The 16,015-nt window shown below is 39.4% G+C and overlaps 1 protein-coding gene across 1 annotated transcript in view; it reads left to right on the forward strand.

Annotated features, from left to right (window-relative positions):
* ADCY1 (adenylate cyclase 1) overlaps positions 1–16,015 on the forward strand; it is a 251,325-nt gene that overhangs the window by 78,788 nt on the left and 156,522 nt on the right. The window contains exon 2 of the mRNA XM_026702318.2: positions 10,203–10,352. Coding sequence (XP_026558103.1) covers positions 10,203–10,352 — 150 coding nt within the window. The remainder of the gene's footprint in view (positions 1–10,202; positions 10,353–16,015) is intronic.

Here is a 16,015-nt window from a genome sequence, read left to right on the forward strand (position 1 = left end):
TGTTTTTTGTCTGTTCTGTTTCAATCGTCTATTATCTTTTCTTATTAAACAAAATGTCTCCTGTAGTTACTGATTGGAGTATGGTGCCTTTATATCTTTCCCCTAAAGTTGTAACACTCAATATAATACATAACTTCCATTCGGATTCTGCTTGGTACATTCTTAAACTACACACTGTATTCTTGAAACAAAAGAAAAGAACAAATTATAAATGTATATAATTAAAACAACATTCCATTCCAATTCAATTCTATCATTAATATTAATATTCATTAAAGTCTTAACATTTTTCACGTTACTTTTCAATTAAATATCATACTTCTATGGGAACAATTATAAACTTTCCATAGTTAATTCCCCCCCTCTTCACTTATATTTTATAAAGCATTGACTAATTAAAATGTCCCCGTTCCTTCCTAATTCAATTTTCTCGTTTATTTTATTTCATTTATTTTATTCACAGACATTTCACTAAATTACACTAACTATTTTATCCCTCATTCTAAACATACGTTGTTTCCAATTTTCTAAAGTTATTTCTATTACAAATATAACAATACAATCTTACGTACCTTTACAGAATCCCTTTTTCAGTTAGATTTTCACCCATTATCTCTAAATAGGTTCTGTTTTTTTATATCTTGCTCCGGACCTTTCTAACTTCTTTTCCTTTCCTTCTTCCCTCTCTTCTTCTCTCTCCCCCCTTTACCCCTTTGTCTCTCTATCTCTATTTCCCTCTTCTGTATTCCCCTTTTGTGTTGCTTTCCAGTATTATACTTATTTTTCGAATTATTTTTCTTTTCTTTGATTGTTTTTTTAAGTCTTAAAGTCTCCATTCTCTTTCCCCCCTTTCCTTTTTCTTCCCCACATAGAATTACTTGTTCATTAAAGATGGCTTCTTCTTTGTCCCAGTCTTCTTGTTTTGCAGTTTTTTTCTTGTTCCTCATAGTTCCGGATGTCAATTTCTAAAAATTGAAAAATGAAGCCAAAAGAACCCTTCCCTTCGTGTGCATTTTCTTTGTAGTTTTTAAGTTCCATTTTCAATTCATCCAGAAGTGATGCCATTGTATAAATTTTTAAACAACCACCCGATTGATTTTAGTCATTCAAATATAATAACCCAAAATCCAAAAGTCACCAAATAATCCAAATACACACAAGCTGTTTCTTTTTATTCTTTCTTTTTTTTTCACGTTCTCTTCTTGGGGTTACTATTTAGCTGCAAAATTTCAGTTCAAATGTATCTTTTAGAAGTCTTATTGAAGTTTTACTTTAGATTCTTTTAAAGTCCAGGCAGTCTCCACCCTCTTCCAGATCCTGCCCTTATTCTTTTTCTCTCCGTTCCTGCTTATAGAAAAAAAAGTTTTTAATGTCCAGAAATCTTTAATGTCCCTTTGTCATTTAGTTATATTTTCAGCTTAATTGCCTATTGATGCCAAAGTGAATTTTTCCGATTTCTTATTTAAGTCTCGTAGTTGTCAATATAAAGAAGGAGAGAGAAGAAAAAAAGGCAAACCTTTCCCTTTTCACTTTCCTTTGCTGCTTCCGACTTTTCTCTGGGAGCGATGTTATTTTTTGTAAAATTTAAATCCCAGGGTACTTTAGTTGTTGCTTTTTCAACTTAACCCAGTCAGCCAAAACTTTCACTTCTTATCTTCCTCCTGCACGTTCTTTTCCGGTTGAGTTCTTCTTTGAGGTGGCCATTTCTGACCACCGCTCCTACCGCCTTCAGGAAAGGGAGTAATGGCCAGCTGAGGAGGAGAGATGAGGCTCTCCTCGACCCTGCTGGCGGTCTCCCCCCTCTTCACCACCTCTATGGGGTGGCTTAGCCCCGAAACCAGCTGGCTCAGGGCACTCCAGGGGTGAGCCCAGACAGAAACCGCATACGATCACGGATTCCTGTCTGTCACCGAAGCCCTTCAAACTGGAAGGCAGACCACCAAAATTTTCTTGTGGCCCACTAATGGTCCCCAGCCCACCAGTGGTCCCCAGCCCACCAGTTGGTGACCACTGTTTTTGAAGATAGGTACATGGCTTTAGTCATGTCATCTGAGCTGGAAAAGACAATGGGACTGTGGTAATTATTAAGATATTCTGCGTTACTTTACTGATGATAGCTACAGAGAAAGGGAATAAGACCGCAGCCATGATGTTGAAGAATGAGATTAATCCTTTTGCTTTACAAGGACACATAAACATCGCCTTACCCCCATTGTTTGCCCTGATGAAGTCAGCCATCAGTACATAAACTGCTTCCAATTTATATGTGATTGCAAGGAGGCTCTAATGCATCATTGTCATTAGAACTGTTGATCTAAGTGATTTGGGCAGTGAGCAAGACCATTTTGAAGTGTATATTCACTAAACTTGCAGCATATTTATCTATATAATAATTTCAAATATAGGAAGCAGTCCTGCAATTTTCACCCAGGAATTACACCTTCATTAGATATATTCATCTTTTTGTTTCAAATTGGGATAGGAATCTACATATTCCATTTTTATCTCTTTTTTGTTTTCTTTTTGGCCTTCATGTTCTTGGAAATGAAGCAGGTTGAAGCTTATGTAGCACTGTATATTTGTTTGAAAATGTATCATGAACAAAACCAATTTACATGTTTTAATTGTCTACTTTGGAACTGTTTCAGCTAACATGCCTTGAGATATTTGACAGGTATCCATCTGCTTTCTTACTTCAAAGAGTAGGAATCACAGAGTCAGTATACTGAGTTATAATTAATCTATTTTATTTTTTGGGTAGAATTTGTAAATGGACATATAGCAAATGGATCAACATTGTAGTACAGGTGAAGGGAAAGATGAAGCCAGCTTACCCTGAAAAGCCAGTTCAGAGTTGCTTTGAAATAATAAATGTACTTTTTGTAGATCCAACTATTAGGCTTGGTCAATTTTAAGTCTGTTCTTGGCAGCTGGGGTAATAGATTATAATGATGATCAAATAAAAAGGAAAGCACATATGAGAACAATCCTAGCTGAAGGAAAATCAGCATGAATATATCTATAAATAAAATATAAATAAAGGCATGATAAATCTTATCTTAATGTTGGTCTTCTGAGGTAGACCAAATTAGAAAACCAAAGTTATGGATGTTAATCAACTTTTATCAAATATAATTTGTAGAATCTTGGAAAATTTATTTATTTAAGAAAACTCTTGCAAGCCCCCAAATAAAAACTGGCACCACAATGGGGGTTATATTGTGTTAATGTATTAAGGAGACAAGTGGACAAATAATAAAGATTCAATAGCTATTAGCATTTAATCATTGAAATTTGATAAAATTATCAAAGACAAACCTGTCCTACTCCATCTCTTTGGACCACAACTTCTGAAATGTACAAAACAGGAGCAATTGGATAATTTTAAAAAACTAAAAATTGAATCTTGCATTATGTAGAAATAATATTTTTAAAAAACATAAAAACTCTAAAAATAAATAATTCAATGGACAGCCTAGACTAAATTCATTTAAGGCACTAGCATTAACACTTAGATTTATACACCACTCCACATTGCTTTACAGGATTCTCTGAGTGGCTTACAAATGTCAACATTTTACCGACCTTAGAAGGATGGAAGATAAACATCGATCTCTTCAACTGCCTTTTAAAGTAGGGGACAAAGTATATTTGTCGACCAAGTACCTTAGGTTGAAACTGCCCAGTAAGAAGCTGGGTCCAAAATTCTTGGGTCCATTCCCCATTTCAACGATAATCAATCCAGTCACTGTCCAATTACGTCTTTCTCGACTATTGGGGAAAATTCACCCAGTGTTCCATTGTAGTTTACTAAAACCAGCTATTACATCGATGATAAGACCACTGCCATTCACTCCCCCTAAACCGTTGACAGTACATGGGGAAACACATTATGAGATTCAAAAAATTCTCGATTCTAGATTACACCGTGACCGATTGCAATATTTGGTCTTAGATGCTAGTTGGGTAAAGAGTTGGGGTGTTCATGCTGATCAATTGGTTAACCAATGAGGATTTTCCCCACAAACCGAAGGGTCCTTGTGGGGGAGAGAGGGGGTTAAGGACAATGTGTATTAACCCCCATATGTGTGTTTTTTTTTCTTTTCTTTTAGGAAGAGGAGTTTTCAAGGGGGGACACCTGTCAGCTTTGAAATTCAGCTGCCACATTTTTTTTGAGAGAGTTAGAGGAGTTGAAAAGTTCAAGGTTATTCTGTGTGTCGTATTAAGAATTTCCAGTTGCAGTTAATTGGTTCTCGTGATTTATGAAGTGTAGAAGTGGGAGGAGAGAAGGGAGGAGAGAGGTGGGTTCTATGTAACGCGCAAAAATACTTTCACTTGGGAAATTGCTTTTGACACGCCAGATCTGTTCATAATAAATCAATTGGAGAGATAACATCTCGGAGTGATTGCTATCCTGGATACTTTCTGGATGCTTGATAGATGCATTGTTTTTTTTCCTTTAAAAATAATACAATGGCTTAAGTTTATTGGAAGCCTCAGACTTCTACTTACTGGCTTATTTGGCCCAAATTAGTGAAAAATACTGCTGAAAGCCAACATGTTCATAACTTTGGTGAACTCTGAAACCTATGCTATTTTTTAACCACTTATGCAGATTTATATTGATTTACTCAATAATTTTCGTTAAATGACCAAGGTTCTAATTCATTTCACTAGCATGTACAATAGCGGGACTTATTTCTGAGTAAATATTCATATAATTGGGATAAATTACTTGTATGACTAAGTAACGTGTGATTATTTTATATCATTTTGAAAATCATATAAAAGTGATGCTTAGCAAGAGTTAAATGACAAGAAAACAATCTTTTCAAAAATAGAGAAGCAAACAAAGTTATAACCAAGAGCTAATATGGGTTTGTCAAAAACAGATCATGCCAAACAAATCTTATTTCATTCTTTGACAAAGTGACTAAATTAGTGGATCAGCGTAATGCTGTGGACATAGTATACTTAGATTTCAGTAAATATTTGATAAAGTAGATCACAACTTTCTTTTTGGTAAGCTAGAGAAATGTGGATTAGCAGGACCACCACCAGATGGGTTTGTAATTGACCATCATATTGTACTCAATGTGTGGTCCTCAGTGGAATTACATCCATACAGAGAGAAATAAATAGAGGAATACTCCAAGGTTCTATTTTAGGCCAAGTAGTCTTCAATATCCTCATAAATGATTTAGGTGAGGAACTAGAAGGGAAACTCATCAAATTTGCAGATGACACTAAGCTGTAAGGAATAGCCAACATCCTGAAGATAAGCTCAAGATCCAAAAAGATCTTGAAAGACTTGAACACTGGGCCCTATCTGAATGAAATTTATCATAGATGTAAAGTTTTACATAGGCAAGAAAAAAAATTGTATAGGTACAGACTAGGTTAAAATTGGCTCAATACCAGCAATTGTGTGAGGAATCTTGGAGTCCTGATGCAATCACTTAAATATGAGTCAACAGTGTTGCAGCAGCCAAAAAAGCCAATGCAATCCTAGGCTACATTAATAGAGGGTAGAATCAAGATCACATGGAGTTCCTGTACCATTTTACAAAGCCTTAGCAGACACACTTGGAATACTGCACCCAGTTCTTGTCTCCACAATGTACATAAAAAAGATGTTGAGACTGATGGAGGTGGTAGGACTAAAATATATGAAGAAGGGTTACAAGAATTGGGTATGTCTAGCCTAATGAAAAGAAGGATTAGGGAGACATGATAGAAGTGTTCTAACATTTGAGGGGCTCCTTCAAATATGAGGGGGGACAGCCTATTTCCAAAGTACCAGAAGGCGAGACAAGAAACAATGGATGGAAACTTACCACAGAGAGAAGCAATCTAGAATTAAGTGGGAAATTCCTAATGGTGAGAGCAATCAAGCAATGGAATAACTTGCCTTCAGTTCCATCACTGGGGGTTTAAGAAATGTTTGAACAGCCATTTGCTGGAATTGTATAGAGTCTCCTGCTTGAGTAGAGAGTTGGACTAGAAGCCCTTCAAGATCCTTTCCAATGCTATTCTATGTTCTATCTCATAGGTTCTAGTGTTTCTCTAGGGGAATAATGCCCTGCCTCCTTTTAAGTATTTTATAATTACTAAGAAAGATGGTAAGCTGAAAGTGATACCATACTTTGCTGCCTAAACTATTTGTACTTGAACTTGTACCCTTTAGGACAGTGATCGCCAACTGGTGGGCCGGTGACCACTGGTGGTCCATGAGAAAATTTTGGTGGTCCGCAGAGAAATGTCACCCTCAAAGCACCCCCCCCAAAGCAATTAATCCAGACTGCATGGGAACACAAGGCTGCACCACCCACATGGCCCATGGGAACACAAGGCTTGCATCGCTTGCATTGTGAACAACATGAGGTAGTGAGGGGAGGAGGGAAAGGTCAGAGGAGGGACTTGCCGCACTCTCCCCATTTGCCTGATCTGGCCACCGGGCTGCTTCTTTCCTCTTCTTTCTTCTTCTGCTTTTGGCTGCATGCAAGGAAGGCAGCAAAAGTCTTTCTTTCTCTTCCCCAAACTCTACCAGAAATGAGTCTTTGGGACCCTGCAAGGCATCCTGCTCCAAGAGGCTGCGCCATTCTTGTGGAATTTGGGGGAGAGAAAGAAAGGCTTCTCTGTTAGACTGTTGCGAGAGTCTAGTGTGGATTGTCCTCATCTCCTCATCACATGACCGAGTCTGACAAATCATTGACCTTGTCACCATTGCTATGGTTACCCCAACTTTTGACTCAGTCAGCTTGTTGAACTGGTTGTGTTCTGTGATGCTCTCAGAGCCAAAAGCTTCAAAAATTGTTTTAAAATAGTCAAATTGGAGAAATAAAGGGCCCCAGGAGCGCTGAGAGGATGCCGTGTGGGAGCTGGAAGGACTCATCATAAGGTGAAAGTTTGTTCTTGACGTTGAGGACACCAGCAGTCAACCAACTTTTGCCAACTGTGAGTTGCTGCAGGGAGCGAGCAGAGCAGCAATAGGGATTACATTGCCCTAACCAACCAATTCTCTTCTTATATACTGCCCAAAGCTCCCGCTGTGCTGCTGGCCACAGCTGACTGGCACTAATTGTGGGGTGGGAGAAATCGATCCCTTGCTTTATTTTGCAGTTTCACGGCTCACCCTAGCCTGTGTGGCTGAAGCAGAAAGGGACTGGTTTGGCAGCAACAGAATCATGGAAGGGGAAGCAGGCAGACAAGAACCCCTATCCCCTGCAATGGCACAGGCCTCTTCAAGGCATAGAAGATCCAAGAGACATTCCTCAGCTCAAGGGGCAGCAGCAAAATTAAGGTCAAGAATGTGTAGAAAGAAGGCATGAGGCCCTTGAATGGCAGTTTGCAAAGGGCTGGGAACAAAGGGGGGGAGGGCGGAGCCAACTGTCACTCCATCCCACTGTTGCTGGGGCAGATCTGCAGACTGTTGATATTCAAATCCTGGATTCTTGGTCACCAGAGGGAGCTACTGAGTTTAATCCTGCTCTGCCACAGGATTTGAGTAGAAAAGGCCCCAGCAACAGGCCTGTTGCTTGGGCTGAACCTGTCCTTCCAGCCTTTAGTTAGCCCTTTAGTCAGCCTCTTAGGTGGCCCTGGTCACGAGCAGAAGCCACTTTCACCCCCACTGCTGCAGGCATTCTCCCAGGGGACTCTTTAGGGACTGAGATGTCAGATTCTATGAGAGAGGTGGTTTCAGCTGCTATTAGGCAAGATATTACAAATGGGATCCACCATCTTTTAGGCCCTTCTGGGATTTCCCCTGGGATGTGGAGGAACCATCCCATTCAGCTCACCTCTTGTGTATCAATTCCCAGTGTTAGGCCTGAAGTTTCCAGAAACACCAGACAGGCCCATCCTAACCCATAGCGAATGGGTGGGTTATCAAGAGACTACTTCTATCAAAGGATCTGAACGCAGTCTCTCTGCTAAGGCAGAGGAAGGTGAGGTGAGGGATTCAAACGTCTCAGAAGATAAGGATATTTCTCCTGAATTGCTGTCCTTTCAGGATTATTTGACCATTCACTATTCAAGTCCTTGTTGCACAAGGCAAAGAATATAGCCCAATTATCCCTGGATGAGACCTTGGTACAGCCCATTCCTCAAGAACAGTCACAGGGGGATTCACTGTTCTCTCAACCCACTGTCCAGGCAGAGGTCTTACCCTCACCTAGATTATGTCTGGATGTGGTGCTGAAGCAATGCGATTCTCCAGACACTGGCCTTAACCCATCCTCCTCAGAGAAAAAATTCTATAATGTGGGTCAGGTTTGGCCAAGGCTTTGCAACTTCCCTCAGTGGATCTACCAGTGGTTACTTCTGCATCTTCCTCAGGGACCCCCATGGACCCAGAGGATGCATTGATAAGTACTTGGAACACATCCTGCAAAGGTCCCACTAGGCTTTAGCCTGGGCGGTCCGCACCTCTACAGCAGCATCCTTTTTCACACAGGCTTCACTCTACTTGTTAAAACAATTACAGGAGCAGGTGCCAGCATCAGACATCAGAGTGCATCAGGATTTGAACAAAATTATAGCCACCATGGAATTCACCACAGATGCTAGTCTTGATTCGGCTAAATTTGCCACTAAGGCCATGGCAACCTCTGTCATGGCACAGAGACTATTGTGGCTCCACAACTGGCAGATGGATTCCAGGAGGAAGTGGAAGGTGGTTTCAGCCCCTTTAAAAGTGGACAAGCTATTTGGGGATGCCTTGGAGCCCTATTTGGTGGAGAAGTCCTTTTTACATAAATTTCAATGCTCTGCGAACATCCAGAGCATGCCATTTCTTCTCCATTCATGAATCGGATTACGACAAAAATCTGGTAATACCAGTTCCTGTGTTCTATGGAATGAAGAGATAACTTTCAGAACAAAGGTAGGGTCTAGTCTTAAGGACCACCCTGTTATGGTGGAAAATGCAAAATCTGCTCTGAGACCATTACTAGTTCCAAAACCCTTCTAGCCAACGTGATGGCCACCAAGAAGGCTACCTTAATAGTCAGAAACCGAAGGCCAATAGTTCTCAGAGGCTCAAAGGGAGTTCCCATAAGAGTTCACAGGACTTTAGACAGATCCCATGTAGGGTACCTGTGGACTACCGGTGGATGCAGATTCAATGCCTCTCTGAGGAATCTGTGGACCAGTGGGTTGTAAAAAATGGATTCCAAAGACCCCATGGATAAGACAGAAGACAAAGCTGCTATCTGTCTGTGAAGAGTATTAGGTGATAGCCCTTTGTCCACCTGTCTTACAGAAATTCAAGAAGGTCCCCAATAGAGGCCTCCATAGCCGAACAATTAGTCTTATTACACCAAGTGCAAAATATCCTCGAAGTAGCATCATAAACGCGTTTGGTAGATGCCTGTATAGTATCTATGACTTTAACAGAGAAACTGTCCTTGGTTAACGATCCTCGCTCAATCTCCATACGGCTAAATGAAGCCATTGGGGCTCTGGATGTAATAGGGCCCCCTGACTGAGGGAAATCCAGAGCCCCAATGGCTTCAATTAGCCGTATGGAGATTGAGCAGGGATCATTAACCAAGGATTCAGGAGGAGATGAGTAATGTTGAATTCAGAAGCCATTTAATAATAATATTAAAGTAACGGATGAGAATGGTCAGAATGTTTTGATAAGCTTGTCCTTTAATTAAAGAAAATAGATATGTTCCATAAATTAGCCCATTTGAAGTACATTTTGCTCTATGATGCACCTTATCACTTAGGTGATGAGAGTTTTAGAAGTTTATAAAAGATAGAATCTTCAATTGAATGGAAATAATTATTTATACCATATAAATATACTCTTTTTGCAGAGTAACTGCACCAAGCATCTTCTGAATTTGGTGGTGATGTAGACTTTCATTTTTTTTTCTGTTGTGGCTACTGCCACCCCAAAGATGAAGGTCTGTAATCTAATGATATAGCATATGCTGCGTCCCTGGATTTAATAGCCAGAATTTATAATTAAAAGGATTTGTCGTGGCAGATCTGGAAAACCCGTGACTCTTGTCAGTTGGAAATCCTAATGACTGAATAAATGTTGAGAATAGTAACATTTAAATATCAAAACAATGAAATAAAATTCGCAGGATTTTAGATAGAATTACAGTGATATGGAGATGTATATAAGTGCCTGTATTATAATATATATATCTATATATATGCGTTCCTTCTCTTTTTTGTCTTTACAGCTTATGGCCAATGCTATCCTTTTTGTTAGTGTAAACTTGTATGGAGTCTTTGTAAGGATATTGACGGAGAGGGCTCAGAGAAAGGCCTTCCTTCAGGCCAGGAACTGCATAGAGGACAGGCTGAAGTTGGAGGATGAAAATGAAAAACAGGTCAGTTAAAATATGTGTTTTTATCTTGTTCAGCATCACAATTGAATAAGAGCCTGATCTTTACAGAAACTTATCTATAAAGATAGCTTTATTCTTACAGTACCTTGTTGTTTTCCTTTTTATTAGTTATCAACAATGAAAACACAACTGCCATTATGTTTTTTATATTTAACCTAATTTTAGATAAAGTAAAAAGCCCAGAGGGTTGTTATTAAGCAGAACTTTTGTACGTAATATGGTCATTTTAATTTGCAAAGTGGATTTCATAATCACATGTCTTATCTCAGAAGTATTAATATGAATGGAAGAAATAATTTAATAAACAGAACAATCTATGCTGTTGGGCTAAATTTTATTTTTAAATTTACACAGTTTTCTATAATAAATACTAAACAGATATTATGCATAAGATGATATACACTAGTCTTAAAGCAGTTCAGTTGCATTAAGATAATTGAGGTAAAATTATAAAAGAGGCAGCATAAGAATGGAATTAAAGCTTGGGTATGGAGTTTACAGCATATTTCATATAAAATATGCCATCACTCCAATAAATTGCATTGATTACAATGTTGAGTTTCTTACTATTTTTATGTTGTTGTTTCAACTTTCATATTTAACTCATCAAACTAATAAATAAATGTTTGACAATAAGCATATGCTCTTGTTTTATTACAGAAATTATTTAATAAAGCACATTAACAGACCGCTCCTAATTGGAAAGAAATAGATAGTGGCAGATACTTACCATTACCATTCAATAAGTAACTAAAGTATGAAGAAACCAAAGAGTACAATTTAGGTTTTCAATCCTGTATCTATTAGAATCAGAGCTATTCCGGACTCACTTCAATCCTGCCCTTGGAATGTTGTATTAAAAATATACTGCTCAAAAAAATAAAGGGAACACTTAAACAACACAATGTAACTCCAAGTCAGTCACACTTCTGTGAAATCAAACTGTCCACTTAGTTAGCAACACTGATTGACAATCAGTTTCACATGCTGTTGTGCAAATGGAATAGACAACAGGTGGAAAGCCTAGGCAGTTAGCAAGACATCCCCAATAAAGGAATGGTTCTGCAGGTGATGACCACAGACCACTTCTCAGTTCCTATGCTTTCTGGCTGATGGTTTTGTCACTTTTGAATGCTGGTAGTGCTTTCACTCTAGTGGTAGCATGAGACGGAGTCTACAACCCACACAAGTGGCTCAGGTAGTGCAGCTCATCCAGGATGGCACATCAATGCGAGCTGTGGCAAGAAGGTTTGCTGTGTCTGTCAGCTTAGTGTCCAGAGCATGGAGGCACTACCAGGAGACAGGCCAGTACATCAGGAGACATGGAGGAGGCCGTAGGAGTGCAACAACCCAGCATCAGGACCGCTACCTCCGCCTTTGTGCAAGGAGGGACAGGAGGAGCATTGCCAGAGCCCTGCAAAATGACCTGCAGCGGGCCACAAATGTGCATGTGGCTGCTCAAACGGTTGGAAACAGACTCCATGAGGGTGGTATGAGGGCCTGACGTCCACAGGTGGGGGTTGTGCTTACAGCACAACATCATGCAGGATGTTTGGCATTTGCCAGAGAACACCAAGATTGGCAAATTCACCACTGGCACCCTGTGCTCTTCACAGATGAAAGCAGGTTCACACTGAGCACATGTGACAGCCGTGACAGGGTCTGGAGATGCCGTGGAGAACCTTCTGCTGCCTGCAACATCCTCCAGCATGACCGTTTTGGCAGTGGGTCAGTAATGGTGTGGGGTGGCATTTCTTTAGGGGGCTGCACAGCCCTCCATGTGCTCTCCAGAGGTAGCCTGACTGCCATTAGGTACTGAGATAAGATCCTCAGACCCCTTGTGAGACCATATCCTGGTGCGGTTGGCCCTGGGTTCCTCCTAATGCACGACAGTGCTAGACCTCATGTGGCTGGAGTGTGTCAGCAGTTCCTGCAAGATGAAGGCACTGATGCTATGGACTGGCCCACCCTTTCCCTAGACCTAAATCCAATTGAGCACATCTGGGACATCATGTCTCTCTCCATCCACCAATGCCACGTTGCACCACAGACTGTCCAGGAGATGGGGGATGCTTTAGTCCAGGTGTGGGAGGAGATCCCTCAGGAGACCATCCGCCACCTCATCAGAAGCATGCCCAGGTGTTGTAGGGAGGTCATACAGGCATGTGGAGGCCACATACACTACTGAGCCTCATTTTGACTTGTTTTAAGGACATTACATCAAAGTTGGATCAGCCTGTAGTGTTTTTTTCCAGTTTAATTTTGAGTGTAACTCCAAATACAGACCTCCATGGGTTGCTAAATTTGATTTCCATTGATAATTTTTGTGTGAATTTGTTGTCAGCACATTCAACTATGTAATGAACGAAGTATTTAATAAGAATATTTCATTCATTCAGATCTAGGATGTCTTATTTTTGTGTTCCCTTTATTTTTTTGAGCAGTGGTATATCTTTAAACTTTTCTTGAGCTGAGAGGGGCACCTTAGCAGACATTTAAAGACAGTTCAAAACTCAATGTGATCAGATGTAAAGTTAAGATTCTTGATATCATTTGTTATGTCAAATTGTGGAGGCTTATTATGAAAGCTGAAAATAAACTAAACCAAAATGGGACATTTTTTTTTAATAATGGAGAGCTTGCATTTTGATCTCTCAAAACATCCAGTCAATCTTGGACCTTCCTTACACGTACCATAAACAGAAGAAACTTTGAAATCCTTTAAAAGGCTGAAATGCTTTTTTGTGCCTTTTTGATTGTTTTGCTATGGATCAAACTGTTTGCTCCCGTCTGCAGCATTTAAGTCCCATTGCTATAGATGATCAAACATTTTTGCAACTACAAATTCAGTCATCATTACATTAATAAGAACCAATATAATTTCACCTGCCTGACTCTGTATGGCTGAATGACCTTTTTTTCCAACTGTTTTTGGTATCTGCCTCTTAGCTCAGCTACTAGCTTTATTCCAGATCACAAGCAATGATACCCAGCATATATTTTAGATGCCGTGAGGATATTGCTGAAAATAGTCTTAATGTGATGTATCATCTATGTCCCAGGGATAAGATTTACTTTATATATAGTTCAGCACAATTAGTGCACAATTAATTAGTAAATTTTCATAGCTTTTCCCTACTAGAATTGCCTCAAGATGGTGGTGCTGACAGCAGCTTTGGTGAAATGCTCTCTTGTAGTTTTAATGTTTTTTATTATTTTCTGTGACTCCCTAAGAATTTCATACTCCAGAATTGAACTTTTGGATATTAAAGAATGGTGTTTACAAACAAACAGGTTTCTGGGACTATTCCTCTCTTCTTTTCAAACGTGGTGGAAATTCTGACTGAGAGAAGGGCAGTTATCTCTTCTGGCCTGGCAGAAATGAAGAAGTATAAAAAGAAACAAAAGGAAGAGGAAGAGAGTCAGGAGAGGAAAGATATTACAAAGGCTCAGGAAGCGTAGGATAAGCAAATTTACCCTCATGTCTCTGCACTTAACTAATTTTCTCTTACTAGTAAATAAGATAGATGAACTGCTACGCTTAAATAGAAACAATACAGATTTTTCTAATTTGGCAACCCTCTGTTTCATTGAAATGTGGTTGAACAAGTTGATTAATGGTAACTGCCTGCAAATCACAGGATTTCAGATTCAAAGAGTAGATAGAATTGCAGAATCAACCAGTAAAAAGAGGGGAGGAGGCCTCTGCTTTTATATCAACAACAAATGATGTAAAAATGTAACTTTACTGAAGAAATTTTGTGATGAGAACTTAGAGATATTATTTATCAATTTTAAACTATTTTATTGTCCACAAGAGTTCTCCTCATTTATTCTGGTTGCTATGTACATTCTACCCCAAGCTTGCATACATAATACATTACAAATTATCTAGCTAACCAAATTCTGTGGGATGAACTAAGATACCCAGATACTTTTGTCATTGTGTTAGGTGATTTCAACAGTGCTAACTTAAGCCAAGAGTTGCCAAAATACATCCGGCATGCCGACTATCTTACTAGAGGAAATAATATTTTAGATCACTGCTACACAACATTAAAAGATGCTTATCAGTTTTTACCATAAGCAGCTGGTAAAGCAGATGATCAGTGTATGATTCACCTTGTACCTACTCAAAGACAAAGGCTTAAAACCATAAAACCAACAGTTAAATCAGTGAAGTCTTGGATTGAGGAGGCATAATTAAAACTATAGGTTTGCCTTGATGGCACAGACAGGAAAAATTTTTGAAGCTACCTCTGCAAACTGGGATGAACTCGCAGATACTGTGACATGTCAGTTTTTGTGAAGGCCAGAAAACTATGAATACACAATAACAACAAACCTTGGTTCATAGATAAGTTCAAACAGCTACATCATACCAAAGAGGAAGCAAGCAGGAAAGGAGATAGAATGCTGTACACTTAGGCCAGGAATTATTAACCAAAGTGATCAGAGCAGCAAAATGAAGCTATTCTGAAAAGCTGAGGAATCAGCTCTCAACAAATGAACCAGCTAATATGTGGAAAACCCTTAAAGATGTCATTGTCTACAGCAAATCTTCCCATGCTGAAGGGAATTGACAACTTACTGGAGGTTTGACAGAAAACCACTGTCAACTATTACCACCCTCTCCATCTCAGATACATCAATAACAACCAATTCTCCTACAACTGACTCCATCCCTCTGGGGCCCCCACCTCTGGTGATCACAGAAAAAGATGTGTGAGGTCTATTTCATAGACATAAGCCTGGAAAAGCATCAGGTCCAGACAAGGCAACTCCTTGCTTGAAACTTTGTGTTGACAATTGGCCCTCATCTTCACCCATATCTTTAATAAATCTTAGAGATGTGTTATGTACTTTCTTGCTTCAAATGCTCTACTATTATCCCAGTGCCTAAGAAACCCTCCATCAAGGAGCTGATTGACTACAAACTGGTTGCTCTGACTTGTGTAGTTATGAAAACCTTTGAAAGGTTATTGCTGGCCCACCTGAAAACCATCATGGCTCCACCATTAGACCCATTGCAATTTGCCTACCAAGCATGATGCTGCTGTTAATATGACACTGCACTACTTCTTATAGCATATAGGTCCTTATCTTCAAGAGTTCTTTTTGTAGACTTTAGCTCAGCATTCAATACTATCATTCCAGATATTTTTCTCACTAAACTGATTCAGCTAGCTATGCCTGATCATGCTTGTATGATAAGCTTTCTAATCGATAGAAGTAGCAGGTAAAATTGAACAAAATCACACCAGATACATGTACGGTTAACACAGGTGCCCCCCAGGGCTGTGTGCTCTCTCCATTACTCTTTTTCTCTATTACCGATGACTGCATTTCAAAGGATCCCTCTGTTAAAGTAAGTTTGTAGATGATGCAACAAACATGAATCCCCATACAGATGGGAAGTTGAACAATTGGCCCTGTGGTTCAGTTAGAACAAACTTGAACTGAACACACTCAATACTGTAGAGATTATAGTAGATTTTAGGAGAAGTCCTCCTATTCTACTATTTCTTACAATACTAGGCAACATAATACCAGCAGTAGAGACCTTCAAGTTTCTAGATTCTATAATATCTCAGGACTTAAAATGGACACCTAACAAAAAGTCATCAAAAAAGCACAACAACTCA

The sequence above is a fragment of the Pseudonaja textilis genome, chromosome Z, assembly GCF_049901715.1.
Source record: "Pseudonaja textilis isolate UNSWEBS1 chromosome Z, rPseTex1.2, whole genome shotgun sequence".
Taxonomy (NCBI): Eukaryota; Metazoa; Chordata; class Lepidosauria; order Squamata; family Elapidae; genus Pseudonaja; species Pseudonaja textilis.